The 24,915-nt window shown below is 50.0% G+C and overlaps 1 protein-coding gene across 4 annotated transcripts in view; it reads left to right on the top strand.

Annotated features, from left to right (window-relative positions):
* ITPR1 (inositol 1,4,5-trisphosphate receptor type 1) overlaps nt 1-24,915 on the top strand; it is a gene marked incomplete at its 5' end in the record, with an annotated part of 159,646 nt that overhangs the window by 78,053 nt on the left and 56,678 nt on the right. The window contains 7 exons of one of the 4 annotated variants that reach the window (XM_084269793.1): nt 351-499; nt 1,427-1,538; nt 4,880-4,909; nt 14,886-14,921; nt 16,551-16,598; nt 19,917-20,049; nt 21,875-22,065. In XM_084269793.1, the coding sequence (XP_084125919.1) occupies nt 351-499; nt 1,427-1,538; nt 4,880-4,909; nt 14,886-14,921; nt 16,551-16,598; nt 19,917-20,049; nt 21,875-22,065 (699 nt within the window). Of the gene's footprint in view, nt 1-350; nt 500-1,426; nt 1,539-4,879; nt 4,910-14,885; nt 14,922-16,547; nt 16,599-19,916; nt 20,050-21,874; nt 22,066-24,915 lie in introns of all 4 variants that reach the window. The other 3 variants (XM_084269790.1, XM_084269791.1, XM_084269792.1) reach the window with 3 other exon arrangements.

Here is a 24,915-nt window from a genome sequence, read left to right as displayed (position 1 = left end):
TTTCCAGCTCATGTGAGCGTAAATAACCTGATTGTTATCAGAGTTTCAGTGCAGCTCTGAATCTACGTTTTTCTCTTTCCCCTATGTATGAACAACAGCACCTACACAGATGGAGAAAGTAGAGGGACTAAGTCATCTGGGGGTCTGCTGGAAACCAGGGCTTCCCTTTTAAATACAACTATTAAATGATAAGTTGAAAGCATTTCCTGACCGAGCTCTGAGGTCTTTGATCTCATTTATCCAGGCGGGACAGACCTAACTGTCCTATCTCTCTTTGGCAGCTTGTTAAATTAATTTGCATTGCTGTGTATTTAATGTTTATTTAACATCTCAATGTGGTTGTGTTCTAGGACATAGTATCAGCTTTAGAGGATCGGCTCCGTCCTCTTGTCCAGGCAGAGTTATCGGTGCTGGTAGACGTACTCCACAGGCCTGAGCTGCTCTTCCCAGAGAACACAGATGCAAGGAGGAAGTGTGAAAGCGGGGGGTTCATTTGCAAGTAAGTTATCCCAAAACCTGGCTTGCTGGAAGCTTTTCCCAGTTGTACTTTTCCTTGTGCTTTTCCCAGTTTCTCCATGCCCTGTGCAACCTAGTGCTCTCTCCCAGCTCTGTTAAAGCAGTGTTTTGTGACATGGGGAATGCAATTTATCCTTGGATGGTGGGGGAGAAAACTCTTGGGGGTGGGGAAAGACTGCTTGGCATGCTCTTGTAGCTAATGCTTCCAAATGTCCTGAGTAGAGGTGTCAGAAACAGTCGCATAAAGCAGTGGAAAACTGTGAGTAATCCCTGTTGTATCTCTGCCTTCAGCCCAGCAGTGCTGGCAGGGTGCTTGATCTTGTAGCACTTGGTTTTGGGTACCTGTGTCAGATGGGTGGTTATCGCCTGCATCATCCCAGGCAGGTGCTGCCCAAATTGAGAGGGAAGGAGAAGGGAAGATTACTAGGTCATTTAGAGGGCAATTTGGAGCAGAATCCAGATCACATCCTGGAGGGGTGGGTTGTATAGCGAGATGATGGAAAGAACTGAATGCGGGGTGGGATGGGCTCTAGCTGTGCTACCCAGGGCTCTCGGTACGTTTGTGAGCCAAGCAGTACATGGAATGGTGCTCTTCCTCACTCTTAAGCCTTTGCTCTGGAGGATCAGCGAGCCCTAAACCCCACTGTCTTCCCCTGATTCCTCCCTGCCCACAATCGGAGGGTTTCACCCGCTGTCCTCCCACCGCAGGGGATGCAGTTTCCTTCCCAGCTTCTCCAAGCCCATGGCTCAGTGTCACTCTTCAGAGACTGTTCCCAAGAGGGTTGTGTAATGGGATGGTAATGAAACTTGCTTGCAGCTCAAACCAATTCAGTAAGAGAGCCACGTATATCTGCCCCCATTTTTGCAATATCGGTACTGAAACAAGCTGTGATTGATTGGTTCTTTTCAGGTTGATAAAGCATACTAAGCAGCTGCTGGAGGAGAATGAGGAGAAACTATGTATTAAAGTCTTACAGACGCTCAGGGAAATGATGACCAAAGATAGAGGCTATGGAGAAAAGGTAACGTAATTTACCATTCATCACTCTGTGTTAAACACTGTCTTCATTATTTGGTGAAGGAAAATAAAATTCTCACTCTTTCAAGCTGTGTTTTGTATGTGTAAGCACTTCTGTACTGCATCAGGAACAAAACATTTCTAGTCAACTAATAACTTCAGGTACAGTGTGAAAGGTAAGCTTGTTTCTGTTGCTTTTCTACTGTAGAGTCGCAAGTTTTAAGCCTAATTCCTGCAGTTGCTGGCACTGTGAAAATACCTAATTTCGTTACCTTTTTATGAAGGATGTAACCTCTTTATCTGCTTTCTGGGTCTAGGTGACTCTTCATCAGGTCACACAACCTTTTGTAGTTTAATTTTAATTTATATACATCTGAGTCATCATCTTGTAAATTATAGATGGAAACTGTCTGCACACCCACCTTTTTTTTTTTTTCTTCCTTTCCCCTTTGTCTCCTTGAGAAGAACCTTTTTATTCTGGTAGGTGCAGACCTGTTCTCTGTTTCTATCAGGAGAACATGGCTACACACCTCTGTTTGTGTATGGAGACATTCCTACAGACAGCCTCAAAGTCCTGATCTAATTATCTCCTGTATTTTGAAGCAGCTTAGGCTGTTACTGTGCCACGTGGTCGGTGTACAAAGCAATGTACCCTTCCAGTGAACACGCTCATGAGAATTGCCAGTTGGGACTGGGGGAAGTGGTGGTGTGGAAGGACGCTTGCTGCAGCTGGAAGTCTGTGCCTGGGAGCAGATGGTGTCTCCTACCCAGACCTCACTTGCAGTTGGGGTCGAAGTCGTTGCATAGTGTGAGTTTTACAGCACAAAAAGGCAAAAGCTTTAGAGGTTGGGCAGTTTCCTAACAGTAATAATTGTTTATAGCCACAGCTATAGCTGCAGCCACGAGGGAGGGAGATGTTCTGAAGGCAGAGGGAACCATAGCATCTCCGGGCCAGCTGGGATGTCTCATGTGAGCCCTGCTTTGGCTGGCCTTTTGGCAAGCACTCACACACCGGAGCGCAGGGACCTGAAGTGGGGGGAGCAGATGGAGCAGAGAGGCTGTGAGCACGTGGGTGTGCACGTGTGTGTGTGTGGGCTGTCGCCCATCACACCCAGCTGAGCACACAGCAGTGCTGTGAGGGAGCGGGAGACTCCCAGGAAAATGCCCCAGGGGCAGGGATGGCTGGCGCGGTGCTCCCGTCAGGGCACCCGTCAGGGCACGCTCTCCCACGTGCTGCCTCTGTCTCTTGGCTGTCCGAGTCCAGCCCACGTCTTGGGCACTGTGTGGCTCTGCTCTACCTGCAGCCCTGCCTAGGGATTTCCTGTTCTCTTTCCACTTTATTAAAAAACTCATTGGCTTGCAGGGACACGCTCTAATTGATTGCAAGAAGCTAGCACGTAGATGTGGGATGAGAAGGGTAGGAAAGGGCACTGGCTCTGCTTTGAACGTGTTGTCCTTTCCTGCTGAAGTGGCAGCAGCATGTGCTGTGGGAACCTTCCATCCCCTCCTTGAGGTCCCTTTACTCAGGCATCAGCGATTCAGTCAGGTTTGGGAAGGGGACTGGCTGTGCCCTGCAAGGGGTAGCCGAGCTAGGTGGTCCTCTTGGCACGTGCAGAGTGCTGATCCCTCCTCTTGCCCAAAGCTGGGGGAGCAGATGCAGTGTAGCCACAGATTTGGGGTTACAGTTGGTGAGCACATCAGTGTGCATTCCCATCAGCCAAGAGACACTGCCCAAGGTCACCTTCAGCAGTAAAAAGGCTGGGTGATATATACCCTATATACCATCTGCCAACAAAACCCAAATGAGAGCTCTGAGGGTTTTTTTTTCTCTTTTAAAAGCAATATGCTGCTCAGAGATTCTTCTAAACAGAAATTCATTCCTAGGTGTTCCTTAGGCTTTATTTGGCCAACTCAGGCACAGCAGCATTTCTAGAAGGTGCTGTTAATGTTAACTTGCACCATTCAGGCTGTGGAGAACCCAGCAAGATTGTAGAAATCTTCTGAGAGTAGAAGATGCATTAATTTCTGAAACAGTAGATGAGTTGTGTAACTTGAGATAAGAATATGCTTGCCTGGGAGATGGTTTCCGTCTATGAAAAAGCAGCTGATGGCTTACAGATAGACTGCTAGTAGTAGTAGAACAGCTTTTGCTGTCTGGCTGTGAGAAGTGCAACAGTATTTATTCTCCCTTGTGACTCACATAACTGTATTTAGACACTACTGAAAAGGCAATACCTTTTGTTTTTAAATCATTCTGGAGCGTAACAAAGAACCCCAAAGGGGTGGGGGAGGACACGTGACACCCCTTGCACACCCACTCTAAGCCCGGGAGCCCCTGCATCCATGAAGTCGCTCCAGTGACCAGCACACAGGTGACACAAGCAGTGTTGCCTGTGGGTTGGGTGTTGTTAGAGCCGCCAGCAGTCACTCCCAAGCAGTGCTCTGCAGCAGAGCGCTGTGTGAGCTCTGGCGTAGCATCTGCCTCTGCTGTAATGCCATGTGGCGCTTGCTGGAACCATCAGATTTATAAAAAGATGTTACTCCTCCTCCCACACTTAATCTTCCAGCAGAAGTGTGGAAAATTCCATGCCCACCTGGCCTGTGTTCGTGCCCCTTCCATAGGTGGGATGGGCAGTGAGAACACAGAGCTGTGCCCTCCTGCTAGCACGGGTGGGGTGGCTGGGGTGGCTCTGTGGTGCACAGAGACGGTGGCGAGGGCGCAGATGCACAGGAGCCTGTGGGAAGGCTCCGAGCTTTACATCCTGCTCAAGACTCCTCGTCTTGGCAGGCGCTCAGGTTCGCTCGGCGATGGGTAGCATACTGCGGGTGTTCCATGGGCAGAAAGCTCTACTACACTGACAGTGTGGGCTAGACCTGGGTTTTTTTACTTCCCTGAAACATGTCATTCATACACCTCTCCCTGGGTGCCTACCGGATGATTAGCCTCCGTTCTGCAGGACTCATGTTCTGCAGGACTCATGTTCCCCTTCCCAAACTGGAACTCCAGCCTCTGCGCTCCTGCCACCGCTCGCAGCTGGCGGTGTCTCTCCTGCCCAGGGGTGAAGTTCTTGGATCCCGGTCAGCCACCCCATGTGGTTTGTCACTTGGCATGGGAACAAAGCCGGGGCGCATCCTGCCCCTGGAGCTCCCTGCTGCAGCGCTTCCAGCAGCGTCGGTTCCCCATCCCGGCACTTGCACACGTTGCTCATGCCGACTGTAAAACACTCACAATGTTGGGTTGCAGCAGTAAAGTGTTAAATGATTTATAAGATCCTAACATGAAGTTTATTTGTCATTTACCTTACTAACACTTGCTTTCACTTCTTCCCCTTCTTTCTTTCCCAGCAGATTACCATTGAATTGGATAATGCTGAGGTTTTGATTTTATTTCTTTTCTCCAGTGTTGTTTCTATGGTGTGTGTTTGATGAGTAGCCCTGTGACCTGTCCTGTCGTCTCTTCAGCACTGAGCTTTCTAATTCGTACGCCTGTGTCAGTCAATTAGTTGAGTTCTCAGTCTGCCGTGTGTCTCGCTGGGAATAGTTACTGTAACTAATCCCACCTGTCATTACTTGGAATATTAATCCAAATGCAGCTAGGACTTCTGGCAGCCTGCAGTCACCCCAGTGCCATGGTAGATGCCATGAAATTTAGGACTGTCTCTGAGTGCCTTTGCGGCATCAACCCGCCACAGGCACCATTAAAACCAGCAGCGCTTCACAGTCGGTTGCAACAACTGTCACCGCTGAACAGGCTCCCTCTTTTCATTTGAAAACCTAAATACTTAGTTAATTTATCCTTGGAGGGGCGGGAAATATTTATTAGCAACCTTCATGCAGAAGTAGAAATAGCTTGTCAGGAGCCAGCCAGAGAAGCCCCCCGCCCTGAGTGAGCCCTCTCCGCTTGCTGCCTCCCATCCCAGGCAGGATGTTGAGGGGGGCTGGGGGTCCGGCTGCACAACCCCTCTTGCCAGCTCTGCTGAGGAAGGTGACAGTCATGCGCTTCATCAAAGCATCTCCTGCCCTTCCTGTCGGTTCTTAGTCGGGTCTGGCGGATAAAGCCGCGTGAAACCTTGGGCTGTGTTGTGAAAGCGGTGCGGTGTAACCCGCTGAGAAGTACCGGCTGCTGGAGGTATTTCAGTGTGAAAACCTTCCTACCATCAAAAAACGTGCCTGCCGTTGGCAGCGCAGCAGCCCAGGCTGGGTTTATGCTGTCTGTAGCTGTTTTAAGGGCGGAAAAGCCATATTTGAGTGTGAACTTTCAGTTTAACTGAAATGGAGCTTTCTAAGGACTTGCAAAAGCCCTGCCTTTGGTTGGGGCGCTGGCGTGGGGCGGCGGGGGGAGCTGAGCTGCCTCCACTGCTGCTACTTCCTCATCCAGCCCAAAAAACCCCACGTGTGGGTGTGGAATTTGAGATCCTTTTTGCATAAATGTATAATACTGAGAAAGTGATTGACTGGCACCTTATTTTACTGACGTGCCAGAGGGGGGGAAAGAAAAAAAGAGAAATACTTTCCTCTCTGTGCTTTGTTTCCTGCCTTCCCTCCCAAGCCAAGCCAACCTTTTATGTGGAACAAAATTGGACCACTGAAGGTGCTTAAAATGTTGCTTATGGTGTATGAATGCACCATAAATTGCTTTCTGTGCAACTTGTTAATTTTGATGCTCATCAGTTGGTGTCCCCTGGGTGAACTTAAGTCCAAGGACCAAATAATTCTTGTCGTCCTTGCCCGCTGAAGGGGTTAGAAATCCAGAGTATTTGACACAAAATTTGACCAAAACCTGTTGTCACCCAGGTTTGGGTTGGAGGGTCTCTTCTGTGCAGCCCAGCTTTTAGGGGAGGGAAGGAGCAGAATTCCTCACAAGAGCAAAGCGGAGTTTGGGGGGTTTGGTTTGTTTTTAACCCAGCCCTGGCTGGGATGCCTAGGCTTCTGCTGTGTTGCAGGACAGTGCCATCACAGTCATGCCTGTGTACGCCAGGGTCCCCACTCCAGGCTGGAGTGGACAGTCCAGCCAGCATGTGAGATACCAGCTACTTTCCCATCTCCCATTTCAGCTTCCACAAAAAGCTCCTTATGAGACAAATCCTCAGCTGGAGCTCCTGGGAGTGGTTATCCCTCTGTCTGTTGGTAGAATTTCTCCACTCCCAGTGTGCCTGTGCTGTTAGTGTAGCTGATGGGTGGGACGTTCAGGGAGGAAGGCTCTGGGTCTGGGTGAAGGACCACACTGTCTCCATTGACTGCACTTGAGTCTGACCAGGCATCATAGGCAACTGTTAGCATTTCTTCGTTAGGGAAGTGCTGCCATGTCTAACCTCTGGTGTGATTATTTTCTTTCTTTTTATATAAGCAAAGATCCCTTTTCTCCCCCTTACCTGGGCAGTACACACCAGCAGCACACTCTGGTTCTGTAAAACTGATCTGTAGCACATTAAAGCTTCCATCAGGCACCAGACCCCTTGGATGGTGGTGCTGCAGCTCCTCAGAACAGCACAGACCTATCATTTTATCTTGGAGAAACTTCAGACAAACTTGAATTGTTTAATTGCAAATTAAGTCATAATAGGAATCTCTTTCCCCTTCGGTTTCTGGCTGTGGTGCACAGTCTGCAGTAACTCAGCTAGAGCCTGGGGAGCAGTTCTAGAGGCTGCACAGGAGGAACTTTTATTGCTCCTCGATGGAGTATCTGTGTGGAGGGAGCAGATGAGGCTGTAACCATCAGCAGCAGGTGCTGGCTGCTTGCACAGAGGGATTGGGACAGGGCTTGAACCACTGACCACTGGAAAACCCTCACTTTCCTTCCCCCTGGTCAACCCTGGAAGCTGTAAACAGGGTAAAGAACACCCACATCTCCGTTACGAGTAGTATTAACTTCCCTTTCTGTCGAGTGCTGCTCAGTGTGCTCTTTCTGATCAGCTGAAATGCTCATTATTCCCCAAGGGTAAAACTCTAAGTTAAGTACCCATCTTAGTGTGGTTTGGTGGTATCTGTGTCACAGCATACGTAGGTAGAGTCACGTTCTTAGTCGCTCGCTGCAGAGCGGTGCCAGCGAGTGCTGAAACCAAGAACCCCAAGAAGAAAATGGCAGGAGCTCCGTGTGCTGGTTTCTGAAAGTCACAGTAGGAACTGGGTGTTGTGGTGCCCCTTAACGTCTGTGTGAGCGGAGAGAGGGAGTTGCCCTTCTCTAACTCGGGTGAATAATGCTGGAATTCACCTTGGTGGTAGGAAATCCCCTGCAGAACAGGAAGGATGGTGAACGCTGCGACCTGAGCCTAAGGTCAGCAGCAGCCCCTGCCAATGCCTGGCTGAGCCCACGGGCTTCTTGGGGCATCTGTGGTGCTGGAAAACATCATGGAAATGGGGCAGAGGGGTAGTACAGTTGTGGCTGTCAGCCTAGTTCACGTGCTGCTGTTGAGGGATTTGTCTGGAATTCTCTTGTTGGAAACGAGGGGCAGGAGAGAGCTAGAGTTTTCCTAGGAGAAGCTGTGTTTGCTTTCCACTTCCATTACTGCAGTCCAGGGACCATTATCTGGTCTGGCAGGAATAAGGTGACAGCATTTTCAAGCTCTTCTAGATTGTGGGGTTTTTTGAGCTCTGCAGCATCTGCTGCCGTGTAGGGTTTTGTAAAAGATTTTCCTTCTGGGGACAGAAATTGGGATACACTAAGAGTCAAAGTCATTTTGCAATATTTCCAAAGCGTTCAGGTTCCTGTAAAGCTGTAAAAGTCTGCAGACCTTTGGGATAGGGGCTGCCTGAGGCTGGTACTAAGGAGCAGAAGGGGGGGCTTGAAAGACAGATGATAAAGCATGATTTCTTCTGGTGAGAAACCAAAACTCTTGGAAACTGTCAACTATTTTGTCCCTTCCTTGCAGCGTGGTTGTGTCAGGGTTTGTCCTGACCCTGGGGACTTCTCTGCTCAGAGCTCATCTCTTCTGCTCGCAGCAGGGCTCCCGTTCCTCCAGCTCCACAGGCTCTCCCAGAGTATGGACCAGCACTAGGAGCTGAAGGGGTTGGACTGGAGCTGAAGAGCTGGATGGGGCAGTGGCTCTGTGCAGGTTTCTCAAGTTCTTCAGAAAGTAGAAAGCCCTGAGGCAGGGCACTTCCCAGTCTAGAAAAGCCCTCAGGCCTTGAGTATCTCTTGATGGGCTCCTTGCTGGGCTGGAGCTGCCGAAATCTGTTCTTGATGGAGCTGTTGGCTATGCTGGTTTCTCAGAGAAGAGGCTCAGGACTGCAAGTGCCATCAAATGTGACTCTTCACCCAGCAGTGATAACTGAACCCCAGTTGTACTCAGACACACCAGCTTAATTCACTTTTCCTTTCATCCCTGACCCACTCTGAAGCCCGGGCGTGTCACCAACGCAGATTTTTGTGGTGCTCCACGACTGAAGCTGAGACGACAAGCTCCACCGTGGGCTCCCTGTGATCCAGGCTGGCTCGGGCAGCTCCTCTCCCTCCCTGCTGAGGCATTCCTGTTTGCAACGCAGCGTTCCCAGCCGCTCTCCTGGGCCCGGATCGGCATTTGGAGACAGCACGGCCCAGTTTCCACCTGCAGCGCGAGCCTTGGCCGCTGAAACACGTACGTCCTGGAGCAGCACATTCATATTTCATGGGCAGAGAAGGCGAGAGCTGTCAGCACTGACCTGCAGGTGGCATGCTCAGGATGCAGAACGCGGCTGGGAGATGTCCTACTTTCTTTATTTCATTATTTTTTAGCTTTTTTGGGTTTTTTTTTTATATATATACTTCTCCCCCCTCCGAGCCACATCGCAGTGAGCTGCTCCGCTGGGCACCCGCCAACATCCAGGCAGCAGTTACATAAGAACAGCTCGGTTGGGTGGTTGGGTTTGTTGTTTTTTTTTTTTTCCTGGAATTTGGGCCCGCTGCTGATGTGTGACCTTCAGCAGCCATTGCCAATAAACGCCGTGGAGATGTTTACTGTCACCGCGGACCGCGCCGGCCTCCACTCCCCCCCCCCCAACCCCAGCCTACGTCGGTAGCTGCTGTGGGGCTGCTGCTGCTTCCCGTGACCACGCCAGCCCCGTGCTGCCTGCGTCTGGGGTTTGGATTTTCAGGGTGAAACAGGGGTGCTCTGTGGCTCCCCTCAAGCCCACAGGGCTGCCTGGGCGCTGGGCAGGAGCCAGCAAATGCCAAAATGACCAAATCCAGCAAAACTTAATGAGCACGCTGAGTTTCCTTTGCAATTTGTGAAGATTTGAAGTTAAAAAACATAAATTAAGTAAAACCTCAGGTTGGGTTTTTTTTATTGTTGGGGTTTTTTCCTGTTGTCGTTCAGTGATGACACTTCTCTCTGCAGCTGATAAAACCATATCCAGCAGAATACACCTGCAGACCCACCCGGCGTAATTTTGGGTGGTTTTCTTTTCACCTCTTCACTTGAGGTTTCAAGTAGCTGAAAAAGGAACTGAAAATCCTGGTTCAAAGGGGTTGACTGAAGTAACCTTCTCAGTTCTCTTTATCAGCGATAACCTAGAACTGTGACAGCTGAGTAAGGTGCAGAATATGTGCTACTTTATGCATCGTCTGATTGGAATTGGGAAATTCATTAACCTCTGAAGTGCTGGAGGGATGCACTTCCAAATGATTTTCCTTGTGGAGACAGCTTATCCCAGAGCCATTCCTCTTGTGTATTTTGCACTTAGACAGTGCTTCACTTGTTATGTCTCGAGCAGAGGAAATGCAGGCTCTCATAAATTTTTGTGGGCTGTCTTTATATTTTTTCCCTTCAGAAATCCTGCAAGCTTTGGACCATTTTTACTGCACAAACTGGAACTGGTGAGCTCTTTGGAAAAGGGAGGCTGGAACATTTCTTATAGCTCTTTGTAACAACAACAGCAAAAAAGAGTTAGACCGGCTTATTAGCTAATTAAAGCTGCTGATGTAAAATGTGCAGTGAAGCTGGCTCTCTGGATGTTCAGTTACTGTAAAAGACCTGCCAGGTTGAGGATTTAAAGTGAAGGTCAGTGGCGTATTGGAGGCTGAGGTCTCTCACTCCAGGAAAGCCCCAGCCAGAGTTAAACGTGGTTTCTCAGCTGAAGACTCTGGAAAATGAGAGCAGGCATTCCCGTAGGCAGATGGGTGACCTTTCAGTGCGGGCACTGAGAGCCCTGAGCCCGAATTTCCCACCTCATGGTCTGGCAGCACACAGCGTCTCTGCAAATTCACTGGGATAGAGTGGGGATGGATTTTAGCCTTGCCCCTGATGTGAGCGTGCACCACCGTGACAAGGTGAGGGGGTGTAAGCGTGTGGCTGCTGCTCCATCACATGCCAGGGAGGAGTGTGAGGGACAGGCTGCCTTTGGCCCCCATAAATCCCGTGTCTGTGAGGGCAGGGAGAGCTGCAGGGCTCAGAGGAGCCCATGCTAGGACAAGGTGCTGCTCTGCATCTCCCACTGCCTCGTAATTCATGGAAGTGTGAGCACAGGATGGGAATGGTTGGACTTGATGATCTTAAAGGTCTTTTCCAACCTTGTGATTCTGTGATCCCTGTTGCTAAAAACACCCTGCTCAGCTGTTTTGGTGCTGGTCTGTTATGATGGTGAAGTGTAACGTGGGAAGTCTGTCAAAGCAGTTCACTGCTGCTGATTCCCAGCCGTTCCCCTCTGCCCTGAAACCCACCCATAGCAAGTCGAGCAAACACCTACGTATCATCTGCAGAGGGTAGAAATTTCCTGTCCAAATCTGGTCGTGGTTCTGCAGGGTAACAGTGCTGGCCTTAGGAAGGAGACCTGGCAGGCAGGTAACCTACGTGGAGCTTTCTGGTGTCACCGAAGTGAAGGGCAGCGATGTGATTTGTGCTCTGGTCTCTTGTGAATCAGACTAGGTGGTGCTTTGCTTTCCCTTGCATGGCTTTCAGGGAAGAGCTCTACTGAATGCATTTCACAGAGAAAAGAGATGATATTGAAGAAAGGCAGGGAAAAGTGGAGAGGGACTTCCAGGGCTGTATCCAAACAGCCAGTCCCACTGGAACCCCGCTGGTGTGGGAGATGGTAGTGTGAGAGCTGAGGCAGAGGGCGATGGTTTCAGAAGAGAGTGTATCTGAGATCTTCATATATAACCAAGCTATCAAAAGCTGAGTGTGACCTTTGGCTGACTGTAGTTGTGTTTTTCCCCTTTTTGTTTCCTCCTCTATGCCAAATCTCTCCCCTCACCACCCTGATAATTAGATGCCATATGCATGGAGTTGGGCTGGTTCCTGAATTCACAGATTTCAGGACCAGAAGGGACCGCTCGGTACTTTAACCCGGCTTCCTGCGACTCACAGGGCATCTCATTCCTCACCGCTGCTTCCCTGCTGAGCCAAACCAGTTCAGTTTGACTTAAGGCTCTTCAAAATGCTGGGTGCCAACCTTGTGGACCTCCCAGGACAGGTGTGGGTTTACTGCTGCCTTGCACCAGCAAGTCTCCTTTGTGTCCAATTTAGATCCTGATTGGAAAACAACCTGAAGGAAGGTGGCATCAGGCTGTGGACGTTAAGGAGCCTGAGGTTCCTCCTTTGTACTCGAAGCTGGGCTGAAGTAGAGGCAGCTTGTTCCTGTGAGTGTGCTGATTGGGCTGGTATTTTGCCCAAAGTTTGGTGAGGCTGGAGAGAAAAGGATCAGGTATTCGGGAGTGTTCCCATGTGCATGCTTACACAACCGTGCGGCTGCTTCTGCCCAGAGTATTTCCCACCCGTTTGTGACATTTCAGCGTGAGGTGGTGTCCATCCTGTTTTGTGGGAGCTGCTCTCCAGAGCAGTCCCAGTCTTTGTGAGCTGGAATCTCCACCTGCCTTTGCAGTGCTTTCCAAGCCTTTTCAGCCCTCAGTCTTCTGGGTGTTTACTGCAGTGTTGAATTAAAAAAAGAGAGAGAGAAAAGCACTCCTGAGGCTTTAAACCTGAATGAAAATGTACCTACGCTTCCTCTTTTCTCTCCACAGTGTTAGTTGCTTGGCTGTTCTGTGACAGGATTAGACAACTTTCATCTTTATGGTTGTTTTGAAAGCAAACGTAAATACAACTTTCATACCTTCCTCAAAACCATAAAGGAAAAGGACTGAAACCTCTTCCATGTCTCGTAAGTCGAGACGTATTGAGCTCACACTTGAGCTGTCACTGGCTTTGGTGGTTTTTGAGGTGGGTACATCCACTGTTGAGTCAGATAAAGACCGTTCTGGGAAACGCACGTACTCCGTGTTGGGGAAATGGATGCTAGAAGCATTACAGTCACCAGCGGGTCAAGGAAACTGTAATTCTCCTGTTATAGCTAATGATGACTGGTTTCTTTGCCAGCCTTGCGGGAATGGAGCCGTCAGAGGAAGAGGGGGGTTTGCACAGCGGGCTGAAAGGAGCTCCTGCTCACAGAAAGCAACGATGATGTACTCTTCTCAGACCCTGCCTCCCACTCTGTTACAGTTTAAAACCTGGGCCTCTGTGTCCCTGGCGCTGGCCTGGCTGCTGTTAGTGAAGCATCTTAGTGTCCCATAGACTTGCCCCTGCCCCCCAAACCATCGCTGCTGTTGGAGGCACACGGGATGTAGCATAATGACCACTTCGGCCTAGTCTCCTGCCCTGCTGGTAGAGCCTGAGCCAGTACTTCACTGCTGCAGCTTGAGGGGCAGCCCTAATTCTGTGCCATGTTACGCCCTTCTTGACTCAAAGGGATAACAGTTTCGGTGTTTGGAGTTTATATTCTTGCTGGAGGATTGCCAAAGGCCCTGCTTGCTTGGAACACTCCGTCCGAGCCCCTCTGAGGGCAGTAGCTGCTGCTCGCAGATGAGTTTGCGGGGCCGGTTCGAACACGCTGAGCTATTTATACGTGTGGCAGTCGGAAGGCACAGGGAATTTGCTAGCTAGGGTATGTACGTTTTCCTTCTCCAGTTAAATTGGAAAGATCATTTCATGCTGATTCTTCATCTGTGCTGGTTTTCAGCCCCAAAACGTACATGTATGTTTGATCAAAAGGGGGTCGTGGTGTAAGGCACGGAACAAGGAGGCTTCCATTTGGAAACCCAAGTCCAGGATGTTATCTTGTGTCAGGCGTGTCCTCTGGACCTGCCAGCTCCAGCCCCCTGGATGGCAGGCACCTCATTCCTCGTGCAGGGGAGTTCTCACGATTTCCTTGCTGCTGTTGACTCCTTAAGAAAGGAGGAATTTGTATTTTTATTTATTTTGCTTTGCTCAGGAGCAAGTTGTGCAGACAGTGTCTGGGGCCAGAACAATGTGCCCAGACTCCCTAATGACTCCGTGCGGCGTTCCCAGTGTCCAGCCTCCAAGGCGTGAGGGTGCACAAAGCGGGCTGCGCAGGAACCGTCTGTTCCTCGGCCTAAATGAGGCTTTTCCTGTATTTGCTCCCCTGGCTTAAACACTCCCAGCTTCAGTTTGACCAGGAGAGAAATGGTTTGCATGCTTGTGAAGGTTCCAAGAGCGGTGACAATGCAAGGAAACGGTGTACCGAAGGCCACGTGAAGGAGCCAGGAGGAAAGTCCATTAGGAGAGGAACGGAGAGCAGCTCTTCCTGGCCAGGGAGCTGCAGCCCACGGAGCAGTGCAGGGGAAGTGCCTGATCCTCTAGCTCCTTCCTGGGAAGCAGTGTCTCTCTGTATTTAGCCTTTTGGCCTCCCCTCTCCCTTTGCTGTGCCCTTCCCAGGCTGCAGCAGACGTGGGGTTAAAGTACCTCAGTTGCTCTCCCAGCCCGTGCTTGATTTGTCTGTCTGTTCCTGTGCCCCCTGGGCAGGCACAACAGCAGGCGGCTGCTTTAATTTGGTATTGCTGCATCGTCCTTGTCTTATTTCTTAGTGCCTGTTCCTGAGCAGTGAAATCTATTTACCCATGGTTAAGCAGGCAGCTTGGCTTGGATGTTTCAGCCTCGTTGTGTGTCTGAGCTCTGCGGGATCGAAGTTGCTTGTCTGCATCTGCTCCAGTGTGACAATAGGTGTTTTAAATTTGGAAAGCTGTCCCTGTCAAGCCTCTTGTTTCGTTGCCCGTGTTCGGTCCTGTATCACGCACCTTTCGTCTCAGGAAAATTATGTTTGTAAATGAGAATCCACTAAAAGTGCCCCTGCCCATCACGCCGGCAGCGAGAGCTTGGGGCTTGTGCTTCTGTGCCCGTGGGAAGCGCTTTGGGGTGCGCCAAGGATACCCACTGAGTTTCCAAACTCTAGCCCTTCTGGGATGGGGAGGTGGGGGTGGGATTGGGAGGGTGTAAACAGTAATTGTGGCTGTAATTCATTTGTGATGATTCAGCTGGAGTCGAGGGCTCTGCTAGCTCCCTTCCCCTGAGCGTTGACCACTAGATATCTGTTGGGAAGAGACATTCTTGAAGAATGACTAATTTCTCTGCATTTTACTTTCAACTAGCTGCCGCAGCCTCCAGAAACGGAAAGCTCTGTAGAGGTGTGTCACCCACCTATATTTGTACAGCAGGCAAATATCGGTGGTTTGAAGTAGTCCTGGTGGAGTGTCTTGTTGGTGAACCCCCCCCCCTGTGAAATGTGTGCTCCCGTGTGGTGTTAGTGTAAAACAATCATAGAATCATAGAATCCCAGACTGGTCTGGGTTGGAAGGGACCCCAAGGATCACAGAGCTCCAACCCCCCTGCCACAGGGGCCCAGGGCCCATCCAACCTGGAGTAGATGTGTTGAAGTGGTTTAATCCAATACAGCATCAGCATGGTAGTCTGAAAATACAAAATGACCCCAACATGTAAAGCAGTCCCAAATCTTTGTGCCTTTCAGCCCTTTCCCCTTGGCTTTTAAGGGAGGAAAAGTCTCTGATCCCCCTGTGTTACTGAGACAGGACTTCAGGTCTCTGGCTCCCGAAGCAGAATTTAGTTTTTGCTTTGCTTCCCATATTTAAAAAACTTGGATAAAGCAAAGGGAGGTGTCCAAAGCTGTTAATGAAGCTTCATGATCCCAGAGCAGCTGGATGGCTCATTTAAAATGCCAGAGCAAAACAGCTAATGGTCAGGTCTTCAGGGCTGCTGGGGCGGTAGGGAGAGGAATTTCCTTCAGGAGATACTGCAGCATCAGCAGTCACTAATTGCTGTAATTAAGACCTAAGAATTTATGGAATCTCCAGTTCTTTTGAAATTAACGGGACATCCAGACGTAGCATTAGTAGGTTGTCCCACTGGCTGCTCTGTCAGTGCAAGTCCAGGTCTCAGGCTAGGACAGGGTCAGCTCTTTGAGCTATGTAGATATGAAGGTTATAAATACACTTTGAAATCATGAAGAAAAACTTTGTGGTGGCTCAGACCTTTGTATCTGTAATTTTATGTGGAGTAATGCTTAAATGTAACCTGAAACTCTGAGTGGTCATGGAATGACTTTGAGATGTTTGGGAGATGGCTCCTGGTTTATGATGGATCCCTGTATGGAGCAGTTGTTCCCACACTGGGCTAAAGCAGCAAAAAACTCAATGGTTTCTATTCCTGAAAACTGACATCTGCAGTAAGAGAGATTTGATTTAGAAATGTGGCTCATGCCGAGGGACTTCATTCAGTGAAACCCCCCTGCAGTCCGTGGCGCTGGCAGGGAGATCCCCCAGGTGTGTCAGGGGCCCTCCACAGTCTCAAAAGAGCTTCAGTGACCACAGTCAGACGTGTTGGAGCACCTCCACTCCCCCCAGCAGCGTGTGTACGGTGGGCAGGGTGTTGTGTGTGTGTGTCTGTGTCTGTGTACGCATGGGCATGCACGGTTGGGGTACTTCAGAACTCCTGTTTGTTACTGGTAACTGTAAAATTGGAGAGGTTTGTGTTTCCTTTAAGCCCGTGCGGATGCGTTGGCACACGTGCATGCCATGGTGGGCTGCTGGAGGGTGGTGGACCAGGCTGGTGAAGTACTGCCAGAGCTCATGGAGGGGAGATGCTCTGCTTAGATAGCTTGTCCGTCGATCTTCCCCCCCCCCCCCAACACCCCCTTGCTTTCAGCTGTGCCTTCCCTTAGCCTTTCCCAGGGGTGCAAAGATGTTAGTGTCTCTTTAGTGTTGTTCTGCTTTAAATTGAAATTTCTGCACACACAGCAGGAGCTTGATCAAAGTCTACCACAGAGGCAGCTGGAGGATCATAGAAGGGTACGTACAGCAGCAAAGCACATCCAGTACTAACCCTCTACCTTTTGCCTTTCAAACAGTGAAATATAAGTCACATAAGAAACCTCTATGGTTAACTGCTTGCTGTCAGGCTCTTGGAATATCTCAGAGGATCAGGCACGCTCATGGAGCGGGGTGCTGGAGCACCATCTCCAGTGTTAAATGGAAGAAGCAAGTGCTTGGCTGCTCAGAATTCAACCTCAGATCCCGGTCTAGCCTGTCTGCCCTTTCAAAGCACTCCCTTTTGGTGATGCTCACATGGTTGTGAGCCTGCCTTGGCCACAACTCCCCCTTCACAAACAGCCCAGACGCAAAACCAGCATCCCTAATGCATTCCCTTGTTTCTTCTCCTCTTGGAGCTGAGAACAAAATAGGAGCAACTTTGAACTGCTTCACACTTAAATATCAGTTAAGATTCTCCATTTTAAAGAGTAAAGCAGGGGGTTTTATCACTTAAACTGAGCTGTGTATCACATCTGCACTGCTGGTCGGTGCCCAGCGCTGTTGGATGCTGTGCTGCTGGTGTACCTTGGGGGTGGCTGCAGCTGAAGCTCAGTGCTGTTGGGTTTTTTTGAGGTAGCATATTTGATTTTTCTCATTGCCGCCAAACATCTGATATTTGTTTGCATACTGAACGCATCAAAGTGGTGCACAACAGTAACATGATGGTTAAGGAACTGTTCCAGAGCCAAGCATTGCAGCTGAATTAATTACAACGTTTCTTAAATACCACTTATTTTTTTTCTCCCCTCTCCTTTGATCACATACTCACACACTTGTTAGCTAACACAGTGGGTTTGAATGATTTTTGTAGGAAGCAGAGTTGTCCTTCCCAGTTAGAATTGGAACCCACAGTGAATGGGGATTGCCAAACCTGCAGAATCTTGGGGCACCTTGCTCTCAGACTGGAAACAGCAGATGCTCAGTGGGGGTTCCCACCTGTACTTGCTGTTTACTTGTCCTGGTTTGGATATGCTGCTCCAGACCATGGAGGTGCTGCAGGTCTGTCCTCGGAGCTAGACCCCTCTGTGAGGTTTCCCTTCTCACCCCAACACTTTTGACCATGGAGTAGAAGTTGCCTTCTGCTCTGCAGTGGACCAAAAGCAAAGTCTAGTGAGAAGCCCAGGGGCTTGAGTTACCCCTCTGGATTCAGAAGGAGGTGACATGGTCCGATCAGTGTTGGTATTTTTGTAGTAAGTAGCAAAAATTACTGGTTTTAAATGCCACTTGATGTGACAGCTGCCAGTTTAAAAGGAGAGGAGCAGGGTGATGTGAGGCCTCCATTGTAACTTGATTTTTGGCCTAGGATTTACCTGGGTATCAAGTTGCCTTTCTAATCCATACACATGTAGGAGGAAGATGTAGTTAAGGGTTTTTTTTGTCTGACTTGCCCTTGTTCTGTCATGTAGCCTTCCCTACCTGCCAGACTGAGCAGGAGGGTGGCTGAAGCACTACCTCCTGTACTAAACACTCACAATGCTGTCAGTCGAAGCAGCTCCTCTGGGATAAGAATTTGCTTGAGCTTTTGAATTGAGTCTCTTGCCTCTCTAAGTGTTCCCTGCTGGTCCCAAGCAGGGGTAGGAAGCGTATGCCCCTTGGAGAAGTGCTTGTTGTGTTATTCTGTTGCTTCCAAAGTAACTTGCCTGTTTATTTTTTGGGGGGACACCTTTGGGAGCAGATGTTTGCAAAGCTCCCTTTGAGTTCACTTCTTGTCTCCCCGCTGCTTCCCATCCAATCCCATCATATGCAGCTCCTGTGCTGCAGCTTTCACACTAATGAACTTGTGGGAACAATTTTTAATCTGCTAAATTGCAGTGATGGGAAGCGGGCGGTGGTGGCAACCCCAGCAGTGGCACCAGCCTTGTGGGGACCAGCCACGGGCAGGTGTTGAGCTTCCACCTTTGGAGGGGAAGTTTGGTGAAGGCTGTTAAATTCCAAGTGGGTTTTTGGGGGATAAGGATTTCACCCAGCTGGTTTTTGTGAGCACTGTATCAAAAGCAGCACTGGAGTTTCATACAAGCCCCTTTGCATTTAGGGGCTTCTGTTTATTTGTGGTTTAAAGGTCTCTTGTGAAAGTTTTTTTGCTTGTGTGACAGCTCGTGTTACACCTTGTACTTATGGCACTTGGAATCTTCAGCCAGCCAGCGGATTCAGAACGCAGCTGGAAATCAGAGTCAGGGTGGAGAGCAGGATGCTTCAGTTCATCCTAACAGATTTTTAATGCAGAGTTGCTCTTAGTGAGATCAGTTTCTCTGGAATCCCCAGAACCCCTCTGTAACCTGACTCAATGAAACGTTAGCAGACCAGCAGCTCCCAGTTAAATTCATCACCAGGGGCTTTTTTTCCCCCCTTTTTTTTTTTTCCACAAAGACCTCCTAAAAGTCTGTTAATCCAGCTGCAGTGGATGTACCTGCCCGATGCTGGCAGCACCGCCAGCTCCTGTATGGCTTTACCGGGGGCTCCTGTGGGTGCTTCAGTGGGAGCAGAGCTGGGTCTGCAGGTGAACCTTCAGCCCAGGACGTGCTCAGAGCATCTCCGGCCTCTGCTGACGGCAGCAGCGCGTGCTCTGCGGCGACGTGCCGGGTGCTCCCCGGGGCTGGGCTGTGGGGTTATCTGAGGACCGGTGCCCCGCAGTGTCTGCAGGCTCATGTGCTCGGATGCTGACTGCTGGCGTGACCGGGCGGCTCGGGCAGCTGCCAGCAGGGATGCTGGGAACAAAGAGCTGGGATGCAGCGGGGATCGTTTGGGTTTCCGCTTGCTGGCGGCGTTAGATCGCGTCGGCTGCTGATGGAGAGGAGAAGAGAAGCGTGTCTCTGTAACACGGGTGGAATAGCAAACCAGGAGAGGCTTGAGAAGATGGTCTGCTTCCTCACAAAGCCATTTCTCATGTTGCTCTTCCTCTCATCCTCCTCTTCATGTTGTGCTGGTGTTATACAGATGCAACTTCTTTATATTTTCGAGAGAGAAAATAGATCTTAATTTAAAAAAAAAAAGCCCACAACCCTCTTGGAGAATAAAATGTGTCTAGGAAGCTGTACACAAAAACTGTAGCTGTTTCTGGTGCTTGGAAGCCTTAATCTTATTTGAGCCCCATGAGATGCCCCCTGCCCCCAGTGCCCGGCGTGCCCGAGCACATCAGAAGTTGCTCAACGAATCTTTTCCCCATCTCCAGGGTTTTGGCCCCTTCCTCCCTCACTACAAGCAGGCTAAGGATAACAGCAGTCCCCTTGCTACTGAATGCTAGTCGTTGGTTTGTCCCCCCAGCTCACATCATGATTTCCTTGTCCTCTTTGACTCAAGGGTGAGGCGCTCAGGCAAGTTTTGGTCAACCGTTACTATGGGAATGTGAGACCGGCGGGACGGCGCGAGAGCCTCACCACCTTCAGCAACGGCCCCTTGTCTGCCGGAGGCGCCAGCAAGGCCGGGGCAGGAGGTAGGATGTGCTCCTGCTCAGCAGCAGGTCGTGTGCTCCAGGGCTCTCTCTGGCTGCCTGGCCAGTCATGTGAAATAGGGATTTATTGGTTCCCCTCCACCCTTTTGAGCTTTTTCCCCCTACTGTTCTGTTCTATGAAATCCCCCCAAAAAAGAACCACCTTCCCACACAGCTGGGCAAGAAATCCTGCTTGTGTGTCGCTGCTGGTTTTGGACACTTCAGTGTGTTTTACCTCTCCTGCAGGGATTCCACTTTGGGCTGAGTGGAGCATCACTCTCCTGCCTCTAATCGTGTCAGCTGCCTTTTCCTCGTGCAGATGAGAGCAGCGTTCTCTCTCTCTCCTGACTGCACTAGGGAATGTGCTTCAAAATTAAGCAGGCAGAGTGTTTTATCCTTCCCAGAGACTGTCTTGGGTTGGCTTGAATTCTGTGGCTTTGGTTTGAATGAATCAGTTTATTTTCTGCAATATTACTTGGGAAACGTGCTGGTAGGGGTGTCAGGTTATCAGCCCCATCTGAAGGAAAACATTTCATCGTGTTACAGAGAGATTGTGGGGTAGGATGAGGGAAAACTTGATTTGCAGTCAGCTATAAAGCATGGGTTATTTCATTTGAGACCATTGCTAAAATGTCAGTAATGTCAAGCATGTTGTCAAACCACAGTGATCAGAGTCAAAGACTAGTTTGGGTGGGAAGGAACTGCAAAAATCACTTTGTTCCCAACCCCCTGCCACGGGCAGGGACACCCCACCAGCCCAGGGTGCCTCATCCAACCTGGCCTTGAACCCTGCCAGTGCATCCCGGGGCAGCCCCAGCTTCTCTGGGCACCCTGTTCAGTGGGTTTTGCCTCTTCAGAATAAAGACAGTGGGTAATCCTGTTGGAAGCAGGCCTGATCAGACACAAAATGCCCCTAAACTCTATTTCCACCTCTTTGCTGAAGTCAATACCTATGTATTTCATCTGTCCTTGTGTTGTGCTGCCCACTGCCATGCTCTGCCACGCTTCAGAGCTTGGGCTTCACCATCCTCTGGGATTTGTCTCCATTCCCTCACTGGTCCTGCTGAGCCTCTACCTCTGTGTATATCCCTGAATCCACGCTGTTTCCAGAATCCTCTCCCAGTACAGCACCCTTCTTCCCATCTTCTGCTGCTAGCAAGGGGAGCAACAGCCATATGGGTTGTCTAGGCTGTCCTCCCATGGGCCATCACCTCCCACAGACTCACACATCACAAAGCAGCATTAAGCACCCATCTCATCATAGAATCATAGACAGGTCTGGGTTTCAAGGGACCCCAAGGATCACAGAGTTCCAACCCAACTTCCAGGCCTGGAGCTACACAGGGTGGCCCAGGGCCCCATCCAACCTGGCCTTAAACACCTGCAGGGACAGGGCACCCACCCCCTCTCTGGGCAGCCCCTTCCAGCCCCTCACCGCTCTCTCTGTAAAAAACTTCCCCCTAATATCTAATTTAAACTTCCTTCCTTTAGCTTTAATCCACCCCCCTTGTCCTGTCATTATCTACTCTTTTAACAAGCTGATTCCCCTCCTGTTCCTCTGCTCCCTTCAGGGACTGGAAGGCTGCAATGAGGTCCCCCCACAGCCTTCTCTTCTCCAGGCTGAACCAGCCCAGCTCCCCCAGCCTCTCTTCGTGGGGGGAGAGGTGCTTTAAGTTGCAAACTCTGCTCTGTAGCAGTGCTGGGAGCTGAGCTCGTCGCTGTGAATAAACATGTGCCCAGGAGAGGTTAGGAATTCAGAGCAGAAGAGAGGTGCCATCACCACAGAGTGGGGGGGGCTGGAATCTCAGCCTGTTTATCACCTTTACAGGAGGAAGCTCCGGATCGAGTTCCATGAGCCGAGGTGAGATGAGTTTGGCAGATGTCCAGTGCCATCTGGATAAAGAAGGTGCATCCAACCTGGTCATAGACCTCATCATGAATGCCACCAGTGACAGAGTCTTCCATGAGAGCATCCTGCTAGCCATTGCCCTTCTGGAAGGGGGGAACACTACGATACAGGTAGGGAAATGGAAAACTTCGAGCTTACAGCTGAGACGTGCTGGGAAGGGAAATGTTTTTATGAAATCCAGGAAACTTGAGGAGGTTAAGGAGACTGGAAGGGAAATGACTAAATGATCTTTAACCTGTAATTAAGAGAAACAGCGCTGTCTACCACGCGAAAGTCAACTTCTTAAATGTTTGCATGGGCGCTGGGTAATTGAGGCATTTCCCAGGGCCACACAGAGGAATGTGTAACAAAACAGCTGTGGAGTGTGATGTGCACACTTCTGTGAGGAGGAACTTTTACAGCCAGCTCTTTGATTTCAGACCTGCATTTAAGATCACAGTGAAGTCCAGCCCACCAGCATCCTCCTGTCATCTCCATGTCAGTGTTTGAAATCAGGGTTTGGCTCCTCTAAACACACCTGGTACGGTTCACAATGAGCATACCCCAACCAGCTCGTAGGGTGTTCCTCCAAGGGAAGTAAAACCTTACTACAGAGATTATTGGATGTGTAATATCTTACTCTTTAGACTCTGTGTGTGTTCTGTTTGCAGACAGTTGCTTGTCTTGGGGGGTGGGCAGGGGGTGTTATCCTATCCCTGCCCCCTGTGACATGGTTCAGGTGTCTCAGCAAAACAATTGTCAACTGTTTTAAGGTCCATTTTGCAGGTTGTTCCTTTCACCCAGAGACGAGCCCCACCCCACACTTAGTACACATGCAGGTTTCAGCTTATAGTTTGATGTCATTTGTGCTGCATCCTAATTAGGAACATCTATTGAGGTACTTAAAGCACCCACATTTCAGAAGAGCTCGGGCAAAGAGAACTAAAAGCACCTTGTGTCCCTGGCCCTCTGTCCCCAGTGCAGCAGAACCGCCCCCCAGCCTGGTTTTGGTTTCTGCCCTGAAAACCACACCAGCAGAAGACATGGTCTGACTCTGGTGTCGTGGCAGAGAGCCACCTCACCACACATACAATGTTATCCTTATTGCACCTTCATGGCATCTTCTGGGAGAAATGTTGGACCAGGCTGGGGGCAGAGCTCCACGTTGTGCTGCATCTCATCTCATCTGGCCAGATGTGTGCACAAGAGCAGCTGTATCCTCCAGGCAGCAAGATTCAATTGACTGTAACGTGAGGCTGAGTCCTGAGTAGCTAGAACTGGTAGCTGGTATTAAAACATGGGGTAGATCTCTGCAGCAGCACCTCCTGTGTTTGTGCAAGCTGCCCTTGAGAGGAGAGGGAACTTTTTGGGCTGTGTCGCTCTTCGCAGTCATTACCCTCTCTCTTCCCCTGTTTATGTGCCCCAGCGTGAAGCTTCTCTGCAAAAGACAAAGTGGGAACTGAGGGTTTAAAATCCCACACTGCTTTAACCTGCAGTGCCAGGATGAGCATTCCTTGGGGAGAGGCACTCCTTTACATTTCCTGCTCTTCTCCAGTGCGCAGGAAGCTGAGCTTTCATCTTCCTTTAGCTCGTGGGGAGCCTCAGGTAACCTCATGCCTCGTGCTGGGAGGAGAAGCACATTCTGCACCCACCTGGTGTGGAGAGATCTTTGGCTTGTGCTGGACCCCAGGACTAATGGGCTGTGTAGAGCTGCTTCCCACTGTGTGAGCATCCGTGTCAGAAGCAGATTCTTTAGCTCATCTGTTGAAAGCAAACAGGGAACCCTGCAGTCCCTCTCCAAAGACGCCTTTTTCACCAGAAAGGGAGATTCTTTGGTTTGCACTTGCTGTCAGTAACTGGGAGCTGGGAGCCTGTAAAGTACCTACGTGGTTAGGGATGAGCTGCTGGCATGGGATGCTCGTAACACGCGGCGTAACGCTTTCACATCCATGCCTTACAGGCCTGCCAGCTTCTGTTGCACTCCTGCCCTTACAGATGTTACTTCTGCAAACCAGAGGAACTATTTTCCATCCTTTCTCACTGAGGAATAAGTGCCTGGGCAGTTGTCTTTACCTTTAGCAGATGTTCTGGGCAGCCAGCACTGACTTGGTGTGTGTACGTGCCCTAACGCAGCGGCGACAGGCTGGGAGGGGGCTCTGGTGTAGGCTGGTTTTAGGTACAGAATGTTTTAGGAACCAAATGAGTCGTGTTGCCTCCAGCAAATGCCGTAAGCTCTGAGGTCTCAGACACACCCAGGAGCTCTTACTCATGCATGCAAAGCTCTGTTGAGACTTTATTATCCCATGGAGCAGTGGCAGTGTAAAATACTCTGTGTTCTAGCAATCCCCTGGCCTGATAGTGAAACAGAAGGTTTATCAGTGCACAGAGATGCTCCATGAGTTACCTCTGCGTCGACAAATTGGTCCTGGTGCCAGGTAGTGCGTTGCTGGTGCTTTGCTTTCTTGCATGGCCAGGGCCTGTGGGCACTGCTGCAGCCTCAGTCAGGAGCAGCACGTTTCAGCCCTCTCATCTTCCAGTCGTATTTGAATGCTGGGAGCCAAGTAAGTAACACTGTTATGGAGGAGAGAAAAAAAACCCAAACAAAAAAAGTCAACCACAAAAGCTGAACTTCTGGGAGGACAGCTGGCTCTGTGGAGGTGAATCAGAGCGGAGGTGGAGGTTTTGCTCTTCACTCGAGTCACTACTTCAGGGCTGTATCTCCCAGAGTCATTACTGAGTGATGCCCAAGTTAAACTGGCGTCCTGAGATGATAAATTCACGTAGCTGAGCCTTTCTCTCAGTGTATGTGCTCACCCAGGATGCGGAGGGCGGTTAGGGAGCGCTGCCTTCACAGGCAGGCTGCAGGGTACCGCTCCTGCGCAGCTTCAAGGCCGCCTGCTTTATACAGCTGCCTTTTGCCACCACAGGGTAAAGATTCACAGAATCACAAGGTTGGAGAAGACCTTTGAGATCATCGAGTC

The sequence above is a fragment of the Gallinula chloropus genome (genome assembly GCF_964237585.1).
Source record: "Gallinula chloropus genome assembly, chromosome: 12".
NCBI classification, from domain to species: Eukaryota; Metazoa; Chordata; class Aves; order Gruiformes; family Rallidae; genus Gallinula; species Gallinula chloropus.
This window is presented reverse-complemented; position numbering and strand designations above follow the sequence as displayed.